The sequence below is a fragment of the Balaenoptera physalus genome (genome assembly GCF_965194825.1).
Source record: "Balaenoptera physalus genome assembly, chromosome: 2".
Lineage (NCBI taxonomy): Eukaryota > Metazoa > Chordata > Mammalia > Artiodactyla > Balaenopteridae > Balaenoptera > Balaenoptera physalus.
This window is the reverse complement of record NC_138883.1, coordinates 118,043,158-118,069,242: the sequence shown is the minus strand read 5'-3', so window position 1 is coordinate 118,069,242 and position 26,085 is coordinate 118,043,158. Positions and strand designations below refer to the sequence as shown.

At 55.2% G+C, this 26,085-nt stretch overlaps 2 protein-coding genes across 11 annotated transcripts in view; both read right to left on the bottom strand.

Annotated features, from left to right (window-relative positions):
- Window positions 1-3,900: 3,900 nt before the first annotated feature.
- ISLR2 (immunoglobulin superfamily containing leucine rich repeat 2) lies at window positions 3,901-10,284 on the bottom strand. Of its 6 annotated transcripts, none has more exons than XM_082449461.1 (3): window positions 10,154-10,284; window positions 9,012-9,125; window positions 3,901-7,577 (listed from the first exon to the last, which is right to left on the bottom strand). In XM_082449461.1, the coding sequence occupies exon 3, from the start codon at window positions 7,567-7,569 to the stop codon at window positions 5,326-5,328; it is 2,244 nt and encodes a 747-aa protein (XP_082305587.1). In that variant the 5' UTR covers window positions 7,570-7,577; window positions 9,012-9,125; window positions 10,154-10,284; the 3' UTR covers window positions 3,901-5,325. The 6 variants fall into 6 exon arrangements, with proteins under 6 accessions (XP_082305587.1, XP_082305585.1, XP_082305583.1 ...); XM_082449459.1 differs by lacking the exon at window positions 10,154-10,284 and adding an exon at window positions 10,112-10,126; XM_082449457.1 differs by lacking the exon at window positions 10,154-10,284 and adding an exon at window positions 9,711-10,048.
- Window positions 10,285-18,429: 8,145 nt separating this feature from the next.
- Window positions 18,430-26,085, bottom strand: part of PML (PML nuclear body scaffold) — a 47,747-nt gene continuing 40,091 nt past the window's right edge. For 2 of the 5 annotated variants that reach the window (XM_082449447.1, XM_082449448.1), the window contains exon 9: window positions 18,430-25,494. In XM_082449447.1, coding sequence (XP_082305573.1) covers window positions 24,710-25,494 — 785 coding nt within the window. In that variant the 3' untranslated portion in view covers window positions 18,430-24,709. The remainder of the gene's footprint in view (window positions 25,495-26,085) is intronic. The other 3 variants (XM_082449452.1, XR_014260480.1, XR_014260481.1) reach the window with 3 other exon arrangements.

Below are 26,085 nucleotides of genomic sequence, written 5' to 3'. Positions count from 1 at the left end.
CCCATTCTTTCCCCATTTCACCACTGATCAATTCTTATGAAGTTCCTATCTGAGCTCTATGATTGTGGCAGTTTTTCTCTCAAATGGTTGGATGCCTTGAATGGCTTTTAGACTCAATTTAAGGACCAGTTTGCTCGAGTGTTGCTAAGAGAAAATGCATCTAACTTGCCAAAACCAAATTAACTCCTAATACACAAGGGGAAATGTTTAAGCAGTAAACAGTTGATAAAAATATAAAGACTTTTATTCTCCTTATTCCATGTGGGCTTAAACTTAATTATTGAACTTACATTCACATGTCCAGACAAAGCATATGCAATTAGCACAATTTAAAAAATCATACCATCTTCAAATTACCTAAATTACTTATTCAACCAACGGATGATACAAAATCTTTCCAACTAATTTAACCCAACAAGTCTTCCCATCATGGGGTTCTTGGATGGCCTTTTTTTTTTTTTTAATCCATATCAAGTCTCATGAGGAATACTGGCCATATTTTGAAATAAACGCTAATATTGTAAGACATTTTATAATTCAATCTCTTTTATATGCCAGTCACAGTAGATCTTTCATTTTCAATATAATGTTATTCTCTATTGAGTCATAAGGCAAAATCTTGTCATTGAACACATATGCATGGGTGGGAGTGTTGTAAATGCAATCAATTAATTGACACATTACAACTGAAGTGGCTCTGCTTGCTCCATCCTCAATTTTCCAGAATTTCTCTTCTCAATATCTTTATGTTGCAGATTTACAAGGTAAAGGTATTTGTTAGGTCAGACTTGGCAATTTATGGTCTCTACTTGGGGCCTTTCTTATATCCTAGTACCTGGGCTTGGCTTTTTCAGCAGAAAATGCATCTAATCCCTAAAAGAACAAGGTCTCCCAGTTTTTTTTGCTCAGTGCTCTTGCAGTCATGGTTCTTTCTCTGCAGATGATGCCTCCTGTTGTGCAGACAGAAGGTTCCTCTTTCTCTGTGGAGTGTCTCATAACTGGGGCTCTGATATTAACAAACCTGGGGCAAGGCAGTCATAGCAAGATGCCACCTCCCTTTCCTCTATGTACCAAAATGCATCATTCTGACATCCCTGAAGGAAAACCAAGATTAGCATCACAACCAGGGAATAGCAGTCCAAACATTTACTGACCCAAGTAATCTTCAGGGATGTTAGCTTTAGTTGTGGTTGTTATTCAGGTGTCATGGGCAGGGCTGCATTCCAGACACAAGATCAGGAAGCAGAGGACCCTACACCAGCTGCTTCTTCCTCAAAGAAGCCCTGCCTCCCTTTGTCCTTTTATTAATGGACTTTCTCGAATGATCTTCAAGATGGTTCTCATTCCAGCTGATCTTTAGGAGACACTTGTTGGGGAGGACTCCTTTCAAATCACCTTTCTGCAGACAGTTTTCCAATCTGATTCAAGGCCACATCCTGGGCATCTGGTTTCTGTAGCTCAAAGAATTACTGCTCCTGATAAATTGCTCTGAGTTCCAAGGCTACTGCTGTCATATTGCATTCTCTGACCATTTTCCAGGTACCCTCATACACATTCAGACTCTCTCTCTCTCTCTCTGTCTCTCCCTGTCTTCAACCCATTAGACTCCATTCCCATCCACATAAGTTTTACAACAAAATACACTGGAGAGAGTTAGCTAGCACAGCACCTGAAGCATACAGCAGAGGCTCAAAAATGTGCATTGAATGAAAAGCTTTGGAGCCCTGAAGTGAGGGATGGAGGTGGGGATCACATCACCACACCTCTGCAGGTTCTCACAGAGCATGTGCCAATTGCAACATCAGGCCTGGGGGGTGGAAGTGAGGAAACACATTTTAAACTGCTCAACAACTGGTTCCTTGGCGGGAGGGAGTGAATAGTGAGTCCCCATGTCTGGATAAATATAAACTGAAGTTGCAAAACCACCTGATGGGGACTGTGTAGAAAAGAATTAAACCTCAAGTGGGTAGTTGAATTAGTAAGTCTTCAGTGTCCCTTCCAATCCTGGGATTTTATAAGATTCCTTGAGGAGGAAAAAAGGGAGAGGCAGAAAAAAAGAGAACAGAGAGGAGAGAAGGGGAGGAAATGAAAGAATAAAATTTAAAAGGAGATAAGAAGGAAGGCCAGAGGCTGGGGACCATTCTGTTCATGAGCCAAACATTCGGACAGAAGCGACAGAGTTCCTGAGAGGGCTGGTATCTCAATGCGCAGTCGGCAGAGTGACACAGCACCGTGGTCCTTAGCCTCCAGCACCCACCCATTCCTGTCCTATGGGCCAAGCTTTTGGGCCTGGCCTTGTCCAGGGAGCACAAGGCTGAGCAGAGCAGCGATGTGTTCGTTAGAAAGGTTGGCCTGGGACAAAGAAGGGGCAGAACTCTCAGCAACTCTGCACAATCCCTTGGGGGCACTCAGGATCCTAGGGGGTCTCCAGGAGGGTTCTCAATCCTTAGGACAGGGGGGAACAAGAAGGAGGCCTTCCCTCTACCCCCTCTTCCCATGAGGAGAGGACTTGGGGGGGGACGGACATTGGTAAGCACTCACCAGCCCAGTCAGGCCTGTGCCCAAATGCAACTGTGTGGGTGGCTTCCTGAACCACAGGAATTGGGCCAGTCCCTGCCCCCTGCTCAAAGGCAGCATTTGCAGATAGAACAAAGCAGCCCTCTTCCTAAAAGGTATTTCTGAGCTACGTCCCTGACAGTGGTGTGGGCTGCAGTGGTGGGGCTTGGGCTGTGGTCCTCAGAGGGGAATTTTTCTCAGAGACAGCTTTGCTGGTCTGGGAAGGGAACCTGGGCTCTGGCCCTGGGAAATGTCCCAGCTACTGCCTCTGCCAGGAGACAAGCTAGGACAGGATGCTGGGTGTCTGGACCTGGGCCTGGTCCTCAGACTGGCCTGGTCCAGTTAGGAAGACCTGCTACCCACAGAGAGGGTGAGGGATGAGAAGAGATTAGAAGCAGGAAGAAAAGAGAGTAGAGATGGACTCTTCACCTGCCCCCCTCATTTCTATTCCTTTCCTCTTCCACCACTCTTCCTGGCTGCTCCCCATCCCCTGGGGGAATTCAGCTGAAATACAACCGGCCCAACCCCAGCACTGTAGGCTGGACAGGAGCAACCACTCTGGATCTCTCTGTCTCTCCTGTTCCCCACCCAAGAAGCCCCATTTCTAGGACTATTAAATCAGTGTGCTTCCAACCCTGATGGTACATGTGCACCCACCTCAGACCACACCAACAGTCACACGCCCTGCCAGGTGTCCATGCATCATTCACTGAGCACCATCCCCCAACACACACACACGCACATGCACACACACGCACACACATGCACACGCACACACACGCATGGCTCCTGGGCTGAAAGTGTCAGCTTGTTCTGTGGAATCAACCTTGCCGATTTCCCCCTTTGCTGCTCTCCATCATTTGCCTGCTCTGTAATTTGTGTTACTTGTGACATCTTTTGTGCACAAGTCTTGCCCCTATGCATCTTCAGAGAACCAAAGCTGGTGTTGAGACACAGAAACTAGGCAGTCCTCACACGCACAGCCACACCCCATCATCGTGGCAGTGTCAACCCAAGGAGGATTGTGCACTCGCACACACTCACACACACACACTCTGGAGCTCCCCGCGTTCAGTCTGCAGAGAGCCACCCCTCCCTCTCTGCAAGCCCTCCCCACTCACTTCCAGCCTCCCCCATCCCACCTGGTTTCCCCCCTCCATCCCTGAGCTGGAGGCACCAAGAGCAGGCACCAGGTGTAAACATCTGGTAAAATCACAAGACAAACAAAAAATCACACAAAGGATCCCAACGGGAGGATCCTATGGGCTCCTTCCTTCTGCTGTTTCCTCCTGCATCCTCCAGGCTTCCTGCCTCTGTCCCCCGACAAAGAGTCACCAAGGCCAGTTCAAATCGATTGTTTTATTGACTGTTTACATACAGACGCCTTTAGAAAAGGGTGCGGACTCCAGGGGGCTATTCAGCCCCGGGCCGCACTTGTGCTGCGCTTCACGGACAGGGCTGGTCCCGATGCCCCAAACCCCCCACCCCAACCCCTAGGCTTTTCTGCAAGAAAGAAAAAAGACCAGCGCCCGAGTCGCCGCGCCGCATCCCCTCTCCCCGCCCTCCCTCCCGCCCGCCTCCCTACTCTACCCTTGACACACTTTTACAGGACACAGACTTTTCCCCTACAGAGCACGCTCGTCTAGGACTACAGCCGCGCAAATATTACTATTCTCGCGGAAGGAGGGGCGGGGCGGGGGGGCGCGAGGACCGAGGGGCTTTTCTCCATCCGGATCCCGCCGCACGGTCACGCGCCGGCTTTGTGCGAACCGGGGCGCTCGCCCCTCACCAGAGACCCGGTCCAGGAGGCCGGGGTTGGCTTCCGGCGCCCCTGGTGCTTCTTGAGCTGAGGTCTGGGCCGCATGCTGCAGAGCAAGCGGAGCTGTCGAGTCTCCAGAAATTCCCGACTGACCTACAACGAAATTGGCCCGGGACCAAGGCCGCACCCTCCGCGGAAACAGGGCGCGTGGTTTTGCGGAGCTTTAAGTTAGGAGAGAGGGCGAGAGAAGACGGATTCCCCCCATCCCCAGACACGCACACACCCAGTTTTCCCAGAGGCTAGCAAGGGAGTGTTAGCACCAGATCCGGAGTGTCACTGTCTTTGAAAACAACGAAAATATGAAAATCGGAGGGCGGAGCCGAAAGGCGCCGCAGGCACCCGTCTCGGCTCCAGCTGGTCAGAAGCGGAGTGGGGGACGGGGGACAGAAGCGTTTGGTTCCCAGTCATAAGGGGGCTTTGAAACTAAAAACTGGGGAGTTGCCACAGAATTCCGGCTTCTGGGATGTGTACCCCGGAAAGGGCGGAGTAGGGGTTGAGGCGGGACCCCATAGCGCTCCACGCTAAGGACATCTCCTGGGGGTCCCGGGCTGACCCCCGAGCCACAGCATGCCCATCAGATGTTTCCAAAGTCTTCTCCCATTTCCTCTGGCTTCCGAGCCCACTATGGAGCGGGCTCGGGGCGGATTTCGCTGATAATTGCAGTGGGAATGGAGAGGCTTGGATTTCGCCTCACGGTCAGCGGGTGGTGTCTTATACAGGGAGGGAGGAGCGGGGAACTGTGCTCGCCATGGAGGGGAATTCAGCCCACGAGGACAATGACCGTCGTGGGTGGGACTCCCCACTAGAAGTCCCCAGTAGTCAAGGTTAGGGGGTGGTAAGGGGGTGGAGTAAGTGAAAGTTGGGGGGGCATAAATCCTGCCAGCCCAAGGCTTCTGCTCCCAGGCACCCAAGGTGGGGGATGGGAATGGGCTGCCAGACGGGCTGGGGGTTCAGCCCGCTGTCTGCCTGTAGTTGCCGTTAATCTCCTGGGCGATGTTGACTGCTTCGGCACCCAGGGGCAGCCGATCACTGTACTCGGAGCCCGCCTCGAACTCCTCTTGGTTGGCCTTGGACTGGGATTCCACCAGCGAGCAGGCCGCCAGGCTCTCCTCCCTCTGCAGGTCCCCATCTGGGTCCCCCTGCTCTGCTTCTTCGTCAAGGCCCTCCCCGGCGGTCTCCTCTGGCTCCTCGCCGCCCGCTTCGCCGCCTGCCGGGTAGCTTTTCTCGGACTCGAGGTAGGAGGCACGCGGGTCGAAATCGGCGGCGATGCGCTTCTCCATGGGATCCGGGGCCTGCGGCCTCAGGATAAGACGGTAGGGCTTGCCCGGGTGTTTGGCCAGCAGATGGCAGCAGGCGGCGCCCAGCAGGGGCACGGTGGCCAGCACCAGGAGGAACACGCTCACGGCCACGATAACCAGCAGAGAGGGCAACTCTTTCTTGGTGGCGAACACCACTTGCACGTGGCAGGCCTCGCCTGCCAGCGCCAGGCACACGGAGTAGTTGGTCCCGGGCCGCAGGCCACGGAACCAGTAGGCGTTGACGCCCTCCTCTACACGCGACCACTGCACTGCTGCGCCGCCCCCCGCCGGGCACAGATAGAGCAGGCGCAATGGCCGCCGTCCGGGCCGCCCTGCTCCCGCAGCCGCGCCGGGCCCAGGGCCCCATCTTGCCGCCAGTGGTGTCAGCTGCACCCGCGCCTCGCGCTCCGCCACGTCCAGCGCGATGACGCCCAGCTCAAAGACATGCGGCTTGAGCTCGGCACTCTGGTTGAACGCGTGGTTGGACACGTACCGCGAGGGGTCCCCGTGGCCACAGCGTTGCTCCTCCACCGGGTCAGCAGAGACCTGGTCTTCCGCCTCTTCACCCTCACCTGCCTCCTCGTCCCCCTCCGGCCCTGCCTGTGTCTCCCCGAGGACGCTAACCCGGCCCAGGCCTTGGCTTTTGATTTTGCCCTCGGGCTTGGAAGGTAGGACACTGTTGCCCCGGGTTTTGGCTGTGGACTTACGCTCCGAGGTTGGAGCCTGCCCATCAGGGTCTCCCCCTGCACCAGGAGCGTGCTTTGGGGGCCCTGCAGCTGCCACTGCCACGCGAACTGACGTGGAGTTGGCACCCAGCTCGTTGTGGGCACGGCATGTGTAGATGCCTGCCTCCTTGGCACTCAGGAGGGGCACCAACAGGGAGCCGTTTGTAAGGGCCAGGAAGCGCGGGGTAGCTGGGGGCGCGGGCCAAGCGGGTGCTGGAGTCGGGGTTGGAGCCTCTGTCTGCGTTGGCCCGTCCCCATCTCCTTCCTCCTCCCCGTCTTCCGCCCCGTCCCCGTCGTCCTCCCCGCTCAGGATCGGCGGCACTAACACTACGGTGCCCCCCGGGATCTGAAGTTGCCATTGCAGGCGGGGCGTGGGGTGTCCTTCGGCGACGCAGTGTAGCATGAGCGTTAGGCCGGAGCGCAGGGGGCTGCCCGGCGCCTCAGGCGGTGGCTCAACACTCAGATGCACGCTGGGAGGTACACAGGACAGGGCGGGCAGGCGGTGCACCGGCACCCCCTGCAGAGCAGGAGGAGAGGCGCACGCGATGGAGTCGGGCTCCGGTAAGGAGACCCGGGTGCTCGAGGCCCAGGCCTGCAGCCACACAAGGCTGCAACCGCAGTGGAAGGGGTTGTGATAGAGTTGCAGATGTGACAGCGCGCTTAGCGCATCGAAGGTGCCAGGAGCCAGTGTACGAAGCCGGTTGTTGTTGATGCGTAGGGAGCGCAGGTCGGGCAGTGCACCGAGTGCGTCCCGGGGCAACGAGCCCAAGCGGTTGTGGTTCATCTTGAGTAGCTGTAGAGCGCTCAGGTTACGCAGGTCGCTCCATGGGAAGCTGGATATGAGGTTGTGGCTCAGGTCGAGGTTCTTGAGCTGGCTCAGCACCGCCAGCGAGCCCAGCTCCACGGTGCGCACCTCATTGTGCGCCAGCCACAGCGACGTGACCTGCGTGACGTCGGCGAAGGCCCCACGCCGCAACACGGTGATCTTGTTCGCCGACAGACTAAGCGTGGTCACGTTGGCCGGTAGTCCTTCCGGAACCTCGCGCAGCTCCTTGTAGGCGCAGTCGGCGAATTGGTGCGCGTACTTGTCCACACAGGCGCACGGCTCTGGGCACGCTCCGGCCACTCCTAGCAGCGCCCAAGCCAGCCACAGGGCCCTCAAGGGCACCATCGCGGATCCTGCAGGTGGAAGCCGGGGGAAGAGGGGAGAAGGTGACTCACTGAGCCCCAGCGTCCCTTCCCTATCCATCTGCCTCCTCCGTAAACCCGTCTAGGGCAGGTCCCAGGGCTGCGGTAACTTTCTCCTCTGTGCCCAGCAGCCTCTCTTAGGCACGAGTTGGAGCTCAGTAAAAGTCTTGGGATTCAATGCTTGCTCCCTCTCAGGGCCCTGACTTCTTTTTCTAGCCGCCTCGTACCTTGCTCTTTTTTCTCTACCTATCCCATCAGCCTGGGGCTGAGCCCTCCACAGAGTGGGCCGCTAGCAGGTCTGCCCTGGGCTTTGCATCGAGCCCTGACTATGTTTCTAAGCCTTCATTTAACTCAGTGAAAGGGATACATAGAAAGGGTATTTTTGTCCGTGACCGCCTGTCCTCCCTTGAACTCTTTGTCCCACGGCACAGCACTCGCCCACACACGCCCATACAAGCGCACAACAATACAAACACACGCCCAGGCACCTGCCATCAAACCGACAACTTCTGCAGGGGCTTAGGGGTTCACAACACATTTCCTAGACATACAAGCACAAAGACACCCAGACACAGACACAATATATCCTGGAGACCTCATTGTTCTCTCAACTAAACACAGCATTTGTACAGCGTTCTCCACCACGGGGCAAAGTGCTTTCCTGTTCATTGTGAGAATTGACAGACACCAGGGCACAAGTCCTCACACAAACCAACCCACACACAGGGACACAAGCGAGCACTTGTGCCTGTACACAGCCCTCTCAGACTGAAATCCCAGCGGATCAGCAAATGCTGAGAACTTGCTGCAGGTGGCAAGAGGCTTGGGACCGGGGAAACAGACTCGTCAGGTCCCTCTTCGGCCGCAACTGAAGCCGCCTGCCCTGGGCTGCAACTCCTAGGAGGGGAAAACCAACAGGGCCCCTCGATCAACCTTCCTTCTGAGGAAGGAGGTCCTCCTCCGAGCTGGGACCAAGAGCAATGGAGGGAGGTCACTAAAGATTCTCGCTCCCCCCTCTGCATCTTCCCAGACGGCTCCCATGGGGGCGGGGGAGTCCCTAGCCGATGGGTCAAGGGGGCTGCCACTAGCTAATCAAGTAGAAGGTTTAAGATTCTGCCTCTTTTCTGCAGCCCACAATGCCTGAGGACAACCCCCCCCCCCCAATAAAAGATTCGTATCCGCAGTCATACAAACGCACTTACAAACAGATTCTCCGCTCCCACTTAGGGCTCCTGGCAGGTTCGGCAGAGCCCCTCCCACCCTCTGGTCTTTGGAACCCGCGTTCCCCACTCCCTCTTGCTCCGGAGGGAAGGCCCCTCCCCTCTTCTCCCCGGTCTCGCCTAGAGAGAGCCGGCAGGGTCTGGCACCCTGGACGGGATTTACCCCCATCTGGGTCAGCGTTACGGGGTGGTCTCCGCTGCTTACCCGCTGCTCGCTGACTCTCCGCGCGCTGCCCTCGGGCTGCAACCCCTTCTGCAGACTTGAGGTCGCGGAGCCAGGACGACAGCCCAAGGGCGCTTCCCACATCTGTTGCTGCGACTGTGGGGAAGATGGGGGAGAGGCAGAGAAAGGGACAGGTAAGTTGTGGACTCCCCTGGCCCTGAGGTCCCACTTCAGTTTTTCCTTTCGCCTCTGTTCCCCCCACCTCTCACTGGCTGCAGATTGAAGAGAGTCCTCGCGCGCTCCCGGGCTCAGCAGGGACGCGCACAGCCTCTCCCACCTCCCGCATCATCTACATTTGTTAAAGCCATAGAGACTCTTCCCCTGGCCAAAGGACGTTGGTCACAAAGGGGCGCCCCCACGCCCAGCGCCCTGGCCTGGCTCTTTCCAGTTCACCACACTCCCATAACCCTCATCCCGCCCCCCTCATTTACACATCTGCAGACACTGTCACTATCCCTAATCACACGACTCCCTCCCCATTCAAACGCGTTGGCACAGACACAGACCCTCGCACCCTCCACACAGTCGCTCTTCATATGTTAGAATTACCCATCATCATGTAATAATCGCATCAATGTGTTGAGATCTCGCTACGTTCACACACATTTTCAAAGGCACACCTTCACCCGGGACGCTCAGCATTCCCCCCTCCTGCAGGCACACACATTCATGTGCACTCACCCTCACGCGCGGGTCCCGCCAGAGCCCGTTAGCTTTGCTGCTAATTGAATGCGAGCCTCTTTTACGCCCCGCAACACGTGAGACAAACCATCTTTGAGGAATTTGGGGGAAGGAAGAGCTCACGCCTGAAGGGGGGAGGGAAGCGTGTCTTTGCCTTAAAACTCTTTTTGCAAAGGCAGGCGGTGGCGCAGAGAGTCCTCGCGCGGGACCGGCTGAGCTGCGCGCCGCAGGGGTCGCGCGGACTCTTCCTTCCCGCACCCCTGCTGCTAGCCGCCTCCTCCCCGAAGCCACGTTCAACACGATGCATAATTGATAGTGTTAGCAGAGCGCCTCACCCTCCCTGCTATTTTTGCCTGGCTCTGGGCAGCTACGAGCCCTGGTTTCCCCAGCTCCCACCTCACCTCTTGCCAGCCCAACCCGAAGACTAGAACGCACCGCCCTACCGGGCGCTCCCCTGCCCAGCCTCCTCAGGTCGACTCTGTACGTCTCGCCTTTTGTGGCTAAACCAGCGCTGGAAGACCACCGCCCAGCTCGAGGGCCCGTGCGCACCGCTGGGTGGGGCAGGGCGCGTTGGTACCAGCCTCCGCTCCCAGGAAGCCGGCCCGAGCGCACCCAAGCGCCTCGCCCTCAGGACTTGCCAGCTAGGGGCGAATGGGGCTCCGGGGCTGCAGCAGACGGCGGTGTGGAAAGGGATGGTTACAAAACGTCTGCTCCTTTTGAGCACTGTGGGTTGGAGACTTCAGGCTTGAGCATCTCTCTTCCTCCTCCGCCCCCGCCATCATCTTCACGGTCTAACGAGCAAACACACCATCAACCGCACACACTGTCCCCCAAAGCCTCTGCGGCCCGATACCGCCCTAATGTTTGACACCCTCACACAACAACGGGCCTCAGCAGACTCGAATATTCGCTGTTCCGGACTCTCGCTTCCGGTTTCTGGAGAAACCCCGATATTTCTTTTGGCGACAAAGAAGTGGAAGCCCAGGGTTGTCGAGGCATTTGTATAAAACGCGATTTCTGTTCCCCCTCAGTGCCCATGGCAGCCCTGGAGACAGAGTTGCTGACCAGAATCGGAAAAGGGGTGCAGGCTTCGGGAAACACGCAGTGCCCCTGCCTTCCCCGGTATTTCCATAGACACTGAGCACTCCGGGCGCACGTGTTCCCCCCAGCCCTCACTCGGGCCGTGGCTGTCTCTGGAGGTGGGTCGGTTTGTGGCCTCTGAGATCAATCTTCCGATTTCAGTGTTGAGCATTTTAATGAGCTGGGGAGGTGGGGGAGAGAGACGGGTGAGGAGCGCTGCCTCTAAAGAGACCACCCGATCGGGGTTCCGAGGAGCCTTTATAAATTAAATATGAACAGACTGGCGCACACACACTTCGTAGCCTTCCCTCTCTCCTATTCCTGCGGTCGCTACAGGCAGCCCAGCCAGCTGGGACCAGCGCATCTCGCTCAACCCAGAATTCAGAACCCAGAACTTCATTCCATCTGCCAGTGCCTGTAGTTCCCACAGACGCCCCGGGGGAGGGGCGCGGGGGCGCCCTGAGGGAGATGGTGTCTTCGAAGAGGGAGGAGGAGTAAGAGGATCTTGACCGTGCGGTGGGGGCAACGAGAGCAGGTCCCTAGTCCAGGAGTGAGTCCGGGCGGTTTGGGCGGAATGGCGCGGCCGGCTGGCCTGGCACAGACCCTTTGTCTGCGAAGCAAGGGGGGCGTCCTGGGTGTGTTGTCCACGCGTCTTGGTAATCCTGAAGGGCAATTCGAAGAGCCTTGGCCAAGGAAGAGGGATCTGGGGAGCCGGGGGCCGAGCAGCGAGGTTGGAGAATCGGGTCCTGTATGGGGGTCCTGGAGACTTTCCCTGGCGGGGGGAGGGGAGCCTGGCGTAAAGGCAGTGACCGAGGCTCAGGCACGGAGGCGCGCGACTTGTGGACTCTCCACCCATTTTTCACCTCTCTTTATTTTGTGTGTTGGGAGGTTCTCTTTGCTTTCGGCTAGGAGGCGTACAGGGAGGCAAGCTGGGGATAACTTGGAAGGGTTGAAAGACTGGAAGACAGAGGCTGGGGAATGGAAGGAAAAATGAGCTCGCTCACTCTCCGCGGAGAACTTCCCGGACCGCAGGGACCCCACCCGCCCGAGTCCTGGGAACCTTTGGGGCCTGCAAGCCAAGAAAGACCCCCTTTCCTTGCTCTTTTGCCGGGGATGCTGAAGCCAGGGGAATTCTGCAGGGAGACAGGGCATCAGGCGCCTGGAGGGCGACTAAGGGCGCAGTGGTCACCCAGGCGAGGGTGCCGACTCCCGCGGACCCCCGCAGCTCCCGCCCACTCTCCAGCAAGCGCTTTTGTTCCCCAAGCCTGCCCTGGGGAAAAGACAACCCTTACCCCCGCCTTGGACCCTGAAGAGTTCAGTGCCCGCCCTAGCAGGGCTAGACCCCGAGTCGCCCCGGGCAGAATCCGCCGAGACCTAGGATGGGAGGTACGACTCCAGGATCAGCCTCCGAGCTCAGCTAGAAGAAGCCTGAGAGCATCTCGACCGGCGCCGCCAGGCGCGCAGGGGCCTCTAATGTCTGTAATGTTGATAATGGTACAGTTACTGAAAGGCTGGGGAACCGGGAACGAAGATACCACCCCCACCGCCGCCCAAGTCTCTGATGGTTAAAGAAACAGACACCTAATTAGGTGTGTGGAAGTAGCGGAGAGGAGGGATACAAGGTTCCAAGACACCAGCGTGGAGGGCCCAGATTTGGAATCTACAGAATCCGGGCTAAGGCTTTTTGACCAGGCTGGGGTGCCGACCCTAGATACACCCAGGGCGGAGAGCTGGAGCTCTGGGCAGCTTTTTGTGGACCTCTAACTTCGACCTTGCCGACCCGCACGGTCCCGAGAGTAGGGCGGGTTAAAACCCCCGGATCCCGGCACCAGCTACCCGGGTTCGGTCTATTCAAAGTCTCGGGCCCAGGCCTGGTTCGCGCGCGCCCCCTGCTGGAAACCGCCTGCCGGGCTCAGAGGCGCGGGGCAATGGCTGGGGTACCCTGGGCCCCGAGGATCGGCGGCTTGAGCCCGGGACCCGGGCGTGCGCTGCTCCCGGCTCTGCATCCTGTGGCGCAAAGTTCCGAAGTGGGAGACGCTAAACCAAGGCACCGAAGCTTTCCTTCCCATGCCCACCCAGCGTTATGTCCCAGGAATCTGCAGCCTCCTCACCCCTGCCCAACACAGGCAGAGCCCCGGCTTCGCACCCCATTGTGTTTTCAATGCCCAGGGCGCAATAGGCACCCTCTGGATGCTCATTGAGCAAGCCAGTAAGTTTAGTTCTCCAAAGTCGGAAGTAATAGATGTTTGATTAAAGGTTTAGGACATATAACACTGTGCAGACGATTCAGTTGCACCTGCACTCAGAGCTGTACATGCCCTTGTTTTTAACGTGCCAGGTGGGTGATTTAATGAACGAGGGAGAGTCCCTGAGAGTAAGAAAGCCAGGACCCAGAAGGGCATCACAGATCTCCAGCATAGCAGCCTACTCAGCAGACCCTTCCCACCTGCCCTCCAGCTAGAATCTCCTAAACACACAGCTTCCCACCTTTCAACTTCTGGAGTCCCTGTTATAAACCACCACCCCCCCCCCCCCCCGCAACCCCTGCTAACTTCCATCTCTCCTTTCCCTCATACACATGCTACATAGTGGTTAAGAGGGAAGGTTCTAGCATGAGGCTCCACCATGTACTCACTGTGTGACCTTGGCCAAGTTACTTAACCTCTCTGTGCCTGGGGGTGGGGAAGGGGTATAAATAAGAATACCCATTTTATTGGGTTGCTTGAGGATTAGATGAGTCAATGCATGCAAAGCACCTAGTACCTGGTACTTAGGTAGTGCTCAGAAATGAGCTTTTATTTTTTTCAACAATAGCTAGAATTAGTCATCATTATTACCTTGCAGCGTTGGGTACAGGTATCTTGAGGTTCTGCTGAACCTGCTCCAACATGCTTGTGCCCTGCTTCCCCAGTAGGGGGAAAGACCTTGGCCCTTCCCCCAAATATCTCTCTTCACTCCCCCCTACACCTCCCACACACCATGGCATAGGTAAAAATCAGAATTACTATTATTATTTGTAAAGATTTCTAGTCTCAGATACTTAAACCCAGATTCTGACATTTGCAGCTGTCACCAGTGTGCCTGTTTGGGAAGAGAGACCTGCAGCTGCAGGCTTGGAGAAAGGTTTTTAATTAAAACCACAATCTGTTTAAGTATTTATTGGGCTCTGTAACTTTAATTATTTTCTAGGGAAAAACAGAAAAATCCACATTTGCATATGGGAAGACTGTTGATTTCAGAGGAGAGTAGCAACCTGTGGCAGTTTGCTGGAGGCAACTGGGAGGAATTTCCTGAATGGTTCAAATGAAGCTCGACATTATTAATAAGCTGGGATCCAGTTCATGACCTTCCTCCCAGTGCTTTCATGAAATTAGCTTAACTTTCTGGCAAGGCTCTTTATTGCCATCAAAATTAACGACAGCTCTTCCAGTGGCATCTCATGTAATTATCTGGGTCTGTGCTTGTCTCACCAAAGATGGGAAACTCCTGCCTGGAAGAGGCAACACTCCTGCCTGGGCAATGTGCTTAGCTATTCTACCCAGCCCAGGCAGGACTGGTTCCCCCAGAGTGGGAGTCCAGACCCTCCATGGCAGGGGGAAGCAGGGGAAGGGAGGACAGGGAATTATTTATGATGCTTCCATCTGCAGATAACAAAATTCCCATCTCAGTGTTTTAAACTATTAAGTGTATCATCTCACAAGCAGGAAGCCAGGCTGGCGGCTTCAGGGCTGGTTGATTCAGTAGCTCAATGACATCGGCAGGCTCGGGTTCTTTCTGTCTCTCTTCTCTCCCTTAACAGGGCTTCAACTTGAGACTCATGTCCCTCAGTGTCATTGGAGGGCTTCAGCAGCAGCTGGAGTAACATGCTTATCAGTAGCAGACTAGCGGAAGAGAGAGACTGGATTCCCTTTCCAGAAGCCATCACCTCTCCTGAGGTCTTCTTGACACATATTGGCTTAGGACTCCCCATCTTTGAGCCAATCACTGGCAAAGGGGATGGAATTGATTGGCTTAGAGTAATCATCTAGCCCTGAAATGGATGTCGAGGAGTCAATCCCAAGATTCACTATAAGCAAGAAATCCCCTTGAAATAGAGGTTGGGGAATTGCAGGATCAGAGTAATCTAACATTGTATCAAAATGAACTGAGAGTGACATAATTATAATGAACTGTAGTAGATACCCCTTTACCTGAAAAGTAGACCAGTCTATGTCCACCATCCGTGACGAGGGTCAGGGCTCAATGTGTGACCAGGATCAGGGAGCTCTTTTGGGTAGGCATACAAACTATTCTCTGCTTTCATAGAATTCTTGAAAGGATAAAAATCTGTTCTTGGAAATGCCTGTGCTGGGATCCAAAGCTATTTTGGGAGCAGTGGAAGTTTCAGTCGTTAGTTGGATATTTATGAACAGGAGACGTTTCTGAATTCAAAGATGTTCCTACATGACTTCACATACTGAACATGTCACCGGGTCCCATGGCAGAGGAGAGAGGCACTTTACTGTCGAGGTGGAAAACAGGAGGAAGAATTCTACTGGTTTTATGAAGAATGCAGAGACAGCACAAAGGTGCCAGCTTCACAAATTTGCTGTGTGATCTTAAGCAACCCCTTGGCCTCTCTCATTCTAAGTCTCTACCATTGCGAAGGTAGAAGAATGGGCTAGATGTGCTCTGGGGCCCTTCCAGGGCTGCTGTCCTGGGGTGCTGTGGCTTGAGAAGCGGGTTTGCAGGTTGAATTGGGGCCTCTAGGGAGCGTCTGCCAGGGCTTCCTGCAGGAGGAGGTCTTCAGAAAGTCTGGGGACCACCGCTTACCCTCCTCCTCATGCCCCTGGGCAGTTTCTTTGTTTTCCCCACCACACTGCAGCCTGCCTCATCTCTTGAGACCCTCAGCACACCTGGGCCCAGGAGCTAACCACGCCCCCCCTTCCCCAAACTGCTACACACAACTCTGTGGGCAGGGGGAGTCCTGCTACAAAACACTTCCTTCACATAGTAGGAGTCGGGGGGCAGAGGGGGGCAGAGGGGGTGTTGTGATTAGAGATTAAATCTGACCAATGAATGTTTCAGGAGCCTGGTGTGTAGGCCCAGGAAGAAAGGCCAAAGCTGCCAGTCGCTCCCTGGCTGGTGGGATGGGGTATGGTGGGGGTGTGATGTAGAAGGGAGACACAACTCTTCCAGCAGTTGAGGCCACTCCTCTCTGTTCTGGGGCCCTCGACTGTCCATTGCCTGGTGCCATCAGAGGACATGGAGAGAGGTCACAATAAATATGTAGTCAGAGACTCCCTCCCCGTAACCCAGTGTGGTCCCCAGCAGAGCCCACAAGGGCAGGGCCCAGGGAATCTCCTCCTCCTCCTCCATCCCTCAGACTCAAAGCTCTTGGAGGGTCACCCAAGGTCTCTGCATCCACTGTCCCCATCAAAGCCCATGGGGGCACATGGCGGCACGGACTAAATTGAATCTCCTCCTGGGTATCTTCAGTCTCTTGCTGTCACCAGTCTTTTCATTTGTTTTTGGATATGGTTTCCCAGAAGCAGAGCTGAGACAAGAATTCACACACCGGTGATCCATTAAGGAAATGCCTTAGCAGAAACCAGCAAGGGAACAGGGAAGCCACGGAAAGGGAGGAAGCCAAGCCAGGGTGTGATTTCAGGCAGTCTCAGCCTGACCCCAGGAATATCTAGGCATAATCACACCTCAGTTTGCCCTGATTTAGGTAGGGAAGCTTGGCTTCCACAGACGCACAGCAGCCGGACATTCGCTAGGGGCTGCCCTCGGGGATGGAAACTTCCAGGCATTTCCCTCTCTCTGTGCCTGTAGGCAATCAGTTCCAGTAGCTGAAGGACAGGCCTCGGAAGAAAGTCACAGGTATGAGCTGTCAGAAGTAAAGCACACAGAAGCAGAGGGATGGGCATGCAGAAACAGGTCTGCTACGCCATTCATTCCACAAATAGTAACTCAGTACCACCCCCCCAACCCCTCCCCCAACCCATGTTACCAGGTGCCCTGATTGGCCTGGGTGCCATTGTGAACTAGGCAGATGATGTCTCTGCCGTAAGAGAGCTTACAGGCTCCCGCATCTCCCAACATGTTCAGACATCCTGTGTGCGTGAACCTTGGGGCTTCTGAAAGGCTAGCGTCCCTTGGACAGGCTCCATCTGCTCCATCAGGTCACCTGGGGCCAAAGCCGGAAGGACTCTTTGAAGCCTGCACTTGTCTTAGACAAAGGACAGACAGGGAGTTGTCCAGAGTTGCAGAGCATCAGAGCTCAGGACCTGGAGGTCTTCTCTCCCTACCCCTCCGCTTTATTGGAGAGAAGACAGGCCAAGAGGGAGGTCACAGAGCAGGTAGGGCCGGGAAATGCCCCCAGCACTCAGCTTCTCTGAGATGCCCTCCCAGGGCAGTCTGGTCAAGGGCAAGCTGAGCTCAGTGGCCATCGCTGACCTTGCTGGTTAGGAAGCCCTTGAGACTCTCTGGAGATGTGGCCTCTCCAATGGCAGAGGGCAGCTGTTTCTGGAGTGGGACAGGTGCCCCTACTTCAGGTCTCTTGTATTAGCCCCCTGTAGTCCTCCTCCAGGGCTCGTGGGCATCAGAAGCAGAGCCATGCACATGCCTGGGAGGGATGAGGTTGTGCCCTGGATTGGAGCAGCCCTAATCACAGCATGCGGATCCCCAGCCAGGCAGCCAGCTGGGGCAGAGGTTTGGAGGAAGGAGAGCCCTGCCTCGGGTGGGTCCTGGCCCGATGCAGACGTGCCTTCAATCTGCACCCAGGCAAATCCAGTTCTACTGGCCACATCTTGGTAACAACCAGGCAGAGTTCAGTGTAAGGGGATCCAGAGCAGGAGATCGGGGGTTCGGGGCTTTTCCACTGACCTCCTGTGAGACTTTTGGAAAAGCTTCTCTCCCTTCTTGGTTCCAGTTTCCTCTTCTGTGCCTTGGGGCTAATCATCCCTCCCCACCCCAGTGCCTCAGCTGGGACAGTAGCTCCGATCTGTCACATTCTCCCTCATCAGGCCTAACCCTACCCAAATTCATCCCCAGCAGGGACGGCCTCCCCCCACCCCCCGCAGTTCTCTGCAATGTCCTCTTTGAAGTTCCCCCAATAGGCTTTCCTGCCGCCTGCAAAACCAGCATGGACAGGCTGGGAAGGGTGACCCGGTGCAGCGCCTGAGATACCTCAGCCTGTCTCCCCCAGCCCTTATCTCCAGACCCAGCTGGAAACTTGATGTGTTTATTTGCTTCTCCCAGGACCTCCTCTGTTCAACCCACATCTTTGTTGGTGCTGCCAGAAAGTGACCTGCCTGCAGATGGCTGTATCTGGTACCCAGGTGGGGGCTGAGGAGGGAGGGGACCGTAGTAAATCCCTCCAGCCTGCAGCCTGCATGGTGACCCCGTCGGGGTAGAGGAGACAGCGGAGGAGGTTTGGAGAGATGGGGACAGAGGCACCAGGAGAAGGATTTAGGGACAGAGTTGTCCAAATCCTAAATGGACCAGAACCAGAAGGGAGGGAGGGGAGGGAGGGGAGGGAGGAGAGGAAGGGAGAAGCCCGCAGTACTTAACGGGAGTCAGCACAATGCCTTCTCCTCTGTGGCGTTGGATGTATAGAGTTCTTTTTTTTATTGAGGATTGCCAATTCACAAACTTTAGTGCTTTATGTATCTCATTTAATCTTCACAATTTTCTAAGTATGTTTTGTCACCCCCAGTTTGCCTATGAGACCGCAGAGGCTAAGTAGTTTGTTCAAGGTCACACAGCAGAGCTGGGATTTGAACCAGGTCCCTCCAAAGCCCACATCCTAACTACTACTCAGCATCCTTGGCCACCCCAAGCAGACTCGACAGGGGCACCACCACCGTGGGCCCAGCCTCACCCACCCACTGCCTCCTCTTTGGTTGGTCTGATTTACTCTAGAATCAGTCCACTGTGGTGTCAAGCCAGGGCTTTATGGCTGTAGAACTTCAGGAGAATGTCAGCCCTCGGGTAAATTCTACCCCCAGGCCCTCTGAACTCGGTCTGCACGAAGAACTCAGTTTTAGACAATCAGACAAGCGACACTGGATTTCACAATATCTCCGATCATACTTGTTTGGCTGGATAGCTTTGTGGAAAATTTCTGTGGTTTGCTAGCTGGCTTTTGTAATCTGCTTGGCTATCAAGTTTGGGATATTTATAATATTTATAAACTGACTTTAGCATAGTCCAGGCAGCTGGTCTTTAAAGAATTCTTCTGGGCTGAGTTTAAGGAAGTTCCCTGAGCCAAGAATGAAGGAATTTTTCCCTCTGTTGGCAGCAAATGCATTTTGTAGGAGTGGGTAGAGATTTTCAAACTTTTCGTTTTGTTTTTTTAGAAGGGGGAGTCAGTTGAAATTCTTGACCCTTCTCTCAATAGAGAGAATGTCCCCACAGGCATTTGCTTTATTCAGGTCCAAAAGGTTTGGAGCTGACACCTGGATTCCGAGACAAAAATAAGTGATGGTGCGGCCCCCTGTCCCTCCCTGTCCCCAGGCTCATCCTGGACCTGGGCCTGGGACTGAGCCTAGGACCAAGGCCACCCCGGGGAAGCATGTCCTCAGAGACCTCTGCCCACGTTCCCTCCCATCTCCCTGTAGCCTGCTCTCACCTCACCCCCACCTGTGAACTGAGCCACACGGAGGGGCTAACACCCACCATGACACTTCTTACTTGCATTATAACTGGGGATAGGGTCTTACCCTAAATCATGCATTCTCAACGGGGGCAACGTTGCCCCAGAGGGGATGAAAATTGGTCCAGGGTAGAGAGGGCACTGACAACCTTAGATATTCCAGTGGTTTCTGACCCTCCAAAGGACCACAGAACATAAACAGATATACAGTACATCTGTGTAAGGAAGAAGTAAAATGATCTCTATTTGCAGATGATCTAATCTTGTATATAGAAAATCCTAAGGAATTGCAGTACTAAAATTTCACTGGGGGAGTCATGACTAGGAAAAAATCTGTCTAAAAAGGCTCCTTAGGGGGGCAGTAATGGGCAAAAAAGTTGGAGAAGCACTGTCCTTAAAGAAAAAAATAGAATTAGGATAAGTTCAAATTCTGGGACACTGGGACCGGAAGGTTGGGGTGTGAGTTTTCTGGGCCCTGCATCATGTGAGATCAACAGACCAGGAGGGCACGGGAAGGAGAGAGTGGAAAACCACCCCCCACCCCCCCAAATGCATGGCAACGCATTGGGCAGTGTGGGCCACAGAGGGCTCCAATGTAGACACAGTCTCCCTGTGGGGCAAATCCCAACTCTGCCACATTCAAGTTTAATGACCCGGAGCAAGGTACTCCGCCTTCCTGCCCTAACCCTCACCCCACGTCCTGGACAGAACGAGGATGATGATGTAACCGCACAGGGTGTCTGGGGAGACTAAATGAGGTTAGCTGTGCTGAATGAGAAAAGAGTGTCCAGCATGTAGTTATCTTTCAGTCGTGTTAGCTGGGAGCTTTATTCTCCTGGTTGTCCAGGAGCCTTTCACACCTGGATGGGATGGGTCACTGTGCTCTCTCCAGGGTTAAGTGAGCTCAGGTGGAACCTCTGCTGGATGCTTCTAGAAGAGGATGGGGAGGGAGTCTGACTACACTTGAGGCTCTGTATTAGGGGGTCCTCCTCAGAAGTTCCTGCCCATCTGTCCACAGTTTCATGGACATTTCTGTTGCTCAAGTGACACCTGTATCTTGAAGAGTGACTCTAACTCCATTCCTTTTTTTTTTTTTTTTAAATATATATTTTGGCCATGCCACGAGGCTTGCAGGATCTCAGTTAGTTCCCCGACCAGGGATTGAACCCAGGCCACAGCCGTGATGGTACCGAATCCTAACCATTAGACCACCAGGGAACTCCCTATCTAACTCCATTCCTAATTAAATTCCTAACTCAATTCCTAACCTTAATGACCAAATATGACCCTAAATTTGATATAACCCCAAATCTTAACCTTAGGCCTCACCCGGACTCCTAACCCCACCCCATCTTATTCCGGTTCTAACGTGGGCCCTAACCTTAGCTCTAATCCTTACTCTAATGCCCCTGGTAACCCAGTATTTCCCAAAATTAAGTCCCTCACTTCCACAGTCACAAGTTTTGCTATACCTGTGTTCCTTCTGAGCTTGTAGTTACTTCATATTTGTCTTTAAATTAGACCTGTAAAGAATCCCATTTAGCATCATTCTGAGCAACCATGTTCCAGAAATCACGGTGTTGAGAGGCTGGCTATATTTTTTCTAATAGATGTTAAAATAAACACAAAGCGGTTAACACGTTAAAAATGTTTCTCCATGCACCATCTACCTAAAGATATCTCCCACACCACCGGAAGTATGCGTGGCACTTTGGAAAAGACTGCTGCTACCCAGAGCCTTTATCTGACACCACACCCCTTGCCATCCGCGGAGAGCAGCAGCCTCGACACCAGGCCCTGTGAGGCTGCAGCGCCCTCTGCTGGTGAGTCTGGGAGCTGCTCTAGCTCAGCTCCCCTTCCATCTGGGCAGGATCCACAAGGTGCGACTCTCTCTGACTTGACATTTCATGTCACTAGCTGTGTAGTTCCCTTAATTGTGAGGACTGAAGAGAGGTGAGAAAGGACCCCTTCCTCTAGGTATAGGGCAGCCGGGGTGTGAGGTGGAGACAAGCCTAAGGTCAGAGGAGGTGGGTGGGGGCGGGGCCTGCGGGAGGTGCAGGGTGAAAGGTCAACTCTGAATTATGGAGAATTGTCAAGGTTGGCACTAGGGGTCAGAGTGAGTCTAGGGTAGGAACAAGGGTGGAGGTGGGGCTGGCCAGGGCTAGATGAGGGGAGGGTGCAGGGTGGGGGAACAGCAGGGCCAAGCACTGGAGCAGCGGCTGAGTTTTGTGCAGTTAAAAGGAAGAGCAAGGTTGAGGTTAAAGCAGATTTTCAAGTGACCTTCCTGGGGGTGTCACTGAGCTCTTGGGCCTCAAAAAGAGGCCTGAGAGTAGGGGACGGCTGGGAAGGGCTGAGCTGGGCTGCCACAGGAAAGCTGTTGTCTGCTCCAGGTCTGTGTGGCTGAAACTTCCCATCTGGGTGTTTTTGGGACACAAAGTCACCTACTGCTCAACCACTCCAAGGTAGACTCCCCTGCTCTCCTTCCTGGCTCCCTGGGACCCAGGACCCCCCTGCCCCACTAAGTTGTCTGCTCCATGCCAGATCTTGTTCTTTATTCCCTTGAAGACAAGCCGAAGTCCTTTGTTGGCTAAGATCCAATATCTGTTTACTTTTCTATAACTTATAAAGCAATAAGACTGTCATCTTTGTTGTCAGTAAAATAAGATCTTACATTTGTGTGGCTCTTCATACATTAAAAGGCTACTTTCACAAACATTTTCTCATTGGTTCACACAAGATCCTATGAGGTAAAAACAACCCATATTATACCATTTTACAGAGTCAGAGCCTAAGCATCAACGAGTTTGATGCACCAGACTAGAGTCAGAGGCAACTAAGTGAGGATTGTAACTCAGTGTCCTGACTTCTAGCCCAGCAAGCTTGTGGTTAGTTGACATGGATAAACCTGAGATAGAATTCAAAGATGAAGCACAGGAGACATATTTAGATTTGCAATGAGAGACTAAAACTCCAGGACTGGAACTTGGGCACCTGGGACAGGTAGGTGGGGCTAAGGGTAGTGGCACTGCTCAAATCACATTACCTGGCTCGTCACCCAGGCCATGGGGGTGCTAATTCCTACACTGCCTGTGCCAGGGGAGTCCCTGCAGGCACTAATGAGAACTCCATCTGTGACATCCACGGTACAGGATTATCCAGCAGGGGGCAGAGGTAAAGTTCCTACAGACCCTGGTCTCTGGCCCCTGACTCCCTCTAGAGGGGGTAATTCTTGAAGCTGGTGCTTCTTTCCCTCCAGGTGGCTCCCCGCTTTGGAGATGATCCCAGACAGGCCCACCCTGGCCTGCCCACTTGGAATGGGGGTTCTTATCCTTGAGGCCCATACCTGAGCAACAAGGGGTGCTCAGCTCTGCTAAGTCCTGAAAGACCCCCCACAAAGAACAGCTATGCCAGCAAGTGCCCCCTTCGCCAGGCAAGAGGCTGCTCAGTGCCTCCTGGGGTGGGCTGAGCAGAGTTTGTGATTGGTGCATCAGGCTTTGACAATTCGCATCTTTATTGGAGGCTGTGACAGTGGAGAGAGGGCAGAACAGCCCTCTGCTGTAAAACCTGTGATCAACTCCATCTGAAGGTAGAAAGCATTGTGAGGCTGGGCTTGGAGCTGGCAATCAGCAGGCTCAGTCCCCAGGCGGGGCTGAGGGGAAGAAGCTGTGAGGAGTGGCCCAAGCGCTGCCTTGCTGCTGCCAAGATGGTCATCACAGCCAGACTGAGGCTCCAGCCCCCTCCTCCCCTCCCCCACCAGCCTGTTTTACTGAGCTTCAGAGCCAGCGCCTACTTTAAATCGGAATCTTATTTGAAATGCGTCAGAGTTCACTGTTTGAGCCAGCACTCTCAACGTGGCGGCATGTTCCTATGTGATCCCTCAGTGGGTCTTCAGGGCCCCCGCTGGATGGGGGCAGGGGTGTGGGTGCAAAGCCTTCACCCGCGTGAAAGCTGAGGCCATGGAGGCATCCCAGTATCAGGGGGCCAAGGAAGAGGGATGGGAGAGGGGCAGAGGGGAAGGGACAGTTGTTCTGCTAGTCAGACGAGACTGGCCTGACCTGCCTGTGTTCTGCTGCTGACCTCTAGTGTGACCACAAGGTTGGGGACCTTAGCTTAGGGCTGGGACCAAGGGTTCAAGAATGAAAACCTCCTTGACCACTGCCTCAGAGGCCTGCTGTCCATTCCTAAAACCCCAGAATGGCAGAGCTGGATGCGAGCTCTAGGACCATGCTGGCTAACCAGCCCATTTTATAGGTGGGGACGTGGGGGCTCAGGAAGGGGCCCTTCCCTGGGTTCCGCTCAATGCACACAGTCAAGGCCAGGGCCAGGACCTTCTCTGCTGTTCCACACTGCTTCTCCCTGGAGGAGCAGTCTATCAGAGCAATGGTTCTGAAACGTGGCAGGCATCAGAATTGTCTGGAGAATGCACTAAAGCAGCTTGCTGGGAGATTCCAATGCTGCGGGTCCCTGGAGTCCACTGAAAGCGGCGCTGGGTTGGAGGACACACCTCAGGAGGGCTGGGCGCCGGGGGCAGTGCAGAGGGCGTGAAGGGCAAAGCCTCGACTAAGGGGAGGCATCTGTGTGGGCAGGAGGAGGGAAGCAGGCTTGGAAGGGTCACAGTCTGGAAGCACGGACAGGCATGGAGCAAGCAGCAGCCCCTGTCTCTGCTGAGAGGAGGCCTTTTGTGGGTGAAAATACTTCGGAGGGGAGGTGAACAGAGCTGGCCTCTGGGCAGGCAAAAGCTAGGAGAACCCAAATCCCTAAGGGGTGGTTTGGTTTGAAAGGCACTTTGGTACCCCTGGGACCGCTGGTGTTGCAGGCAGTGTCTGTGGGTGCTGTCAGCAGGTCCCCCCTGGGGCCATGGCCAGGGGTCAGGGAGGAGTGGCAAGGACACCCTTGGGAGTGGGAATCGGGTGGCTGGGGCAATACGGGGGCCACTTCGATAGCCCAGCGGCCAGGCCTTCTCTACCAGGGACCTCCCTGGTTCTGGCACCTGGAGGAGAGGGGCCAGGGGTCTGGTGAGCTAACTTAGCCGTGCTCCCAGGGCCGCACAGGGATCTGTGCGGTGGCTGCTTGGCAGGTGGCTGCTTGGCCTTGGAACCTTCTCTGTGGGCTTTTTAGAGAAGAGGAATTTGGTCCCAGAGAAGGAAACTGATTCTGGACCAAATGACAAAGGAGAACTGGGGACCAGGACCTGGGAATGCTGTGATGGGCGGGGCCTGGCTCAGGGACCCCATCCCTCTCTGTCCCCAGAAGAGTCTGAGCCAGTCATCCCTTCCTCTCAGCTCTGCTGGGAAGCCCTTTCTGCCAAGCTGTGGCCAGCCAGAGGGGTAGCAATGCCTTCTGCCCCTGCTGAGGCCGGCCCTTCCAGCAGACCTTCGAAGTAGGTGCCCAGAGCCTGCAGGTTGAGTGCAGGCTGGCTTGCGGGCAACGAGGGGGTCTGTAGGCTCAGGAAGCGGTTGTACTTCCTCAGGCCCCCCTGCGGATCACGGCGGTGTGCGGTCAGCAGCTCCTTGAAGTTGACCATGTGCAGGGCCAGCAGGCGGGCCTCAGCCCGGGGCAGGACAGCCGCCCGCACCAGGGGCTGCAGGGACGCAAAGCACTGCAGGCTGCTGAAGGAGTGGACGTGCGGGGCCAGCTGGGGGCCCGGGGACACCTCGAGGAGGCGGCACAGGTCGCGCATGGTCAGCACAGCTGCCAGGGCGCTGCGCTCACTCATGTTTCTCGCCAGGTAGGTCTTGGCCAGACTCTTGAGTTTGAAGCTGCTGGCCCCGGGCACGCACTCCCGGATGAGGGGCAGGGCGGCCAGGAAGCCTGAGATGGCGTTCTGGAACTCCCCCAACTTGTTCATGTTCTCCAGGGCCTGGAAGAAGTAGGGGAGGCCGGGCCCCCACAGCTTATAGCAGGCCAGGATGGGCCGGCGCATGTTGCCCAGGAAGCACAGGAAGTGCTGCAGCCCCACCTCCAGGGAGACGGCCTTGGAGTAGATGTTGAAGGCCTCGGGCTGGATGATCACGCGGAATTGGCTTTCCTGGTTCACGGCCGCCAGCTGGCTAATATTCTGGGCTGGGCAGGAGAGAAGGGCAGCGTGAGGCCCCAAGGGCACCGTGGGGCACCACCGGGAGCAGGGGGTCCTCTAGGGCTGCCGACCCCCCCCCATCCAGAGACCCCACCTTGGGGCCTGCTGGCAGGAAACAAACATCAGCCTCAAATGCAGCTCTGACCCTGGCTCTGATGGGGACGGGGCTCAGAAGGGGAGGCGGGGCTGCCCTCCACGCCCCCTTGCTCCCCTGCTGGAGTCCAGCTCCCTCCTGCCCTGCCACCTTCCCGAGTTCACCAAACGCTTTCACTCCGGGTCCCTCCTGTCTGTCTTCTGCCAGCCTCCACCCACCTGCACTCGAGACCCCTCACTGTCTCTGCCTAGCCCTCCACTCCCTTTCCCCTGGCCTCCAATCCCATCGGTCACATAGCTAAGGCCCTCAGCTGTCAGAGCACTGGGTCAGACAGCACACCTGCCCGGTCCACTCCATGCAGAGCATGGCCCAGAATCTTCCAGTGAGGTCTGCAAACTGCTTCTCTGTCCTGTGGAAACACCTGCTGCTTCCGTCTGCCTGGGCTGGCACCACATTGAGTCCAGGCCACAGGACAAGGCCTGGC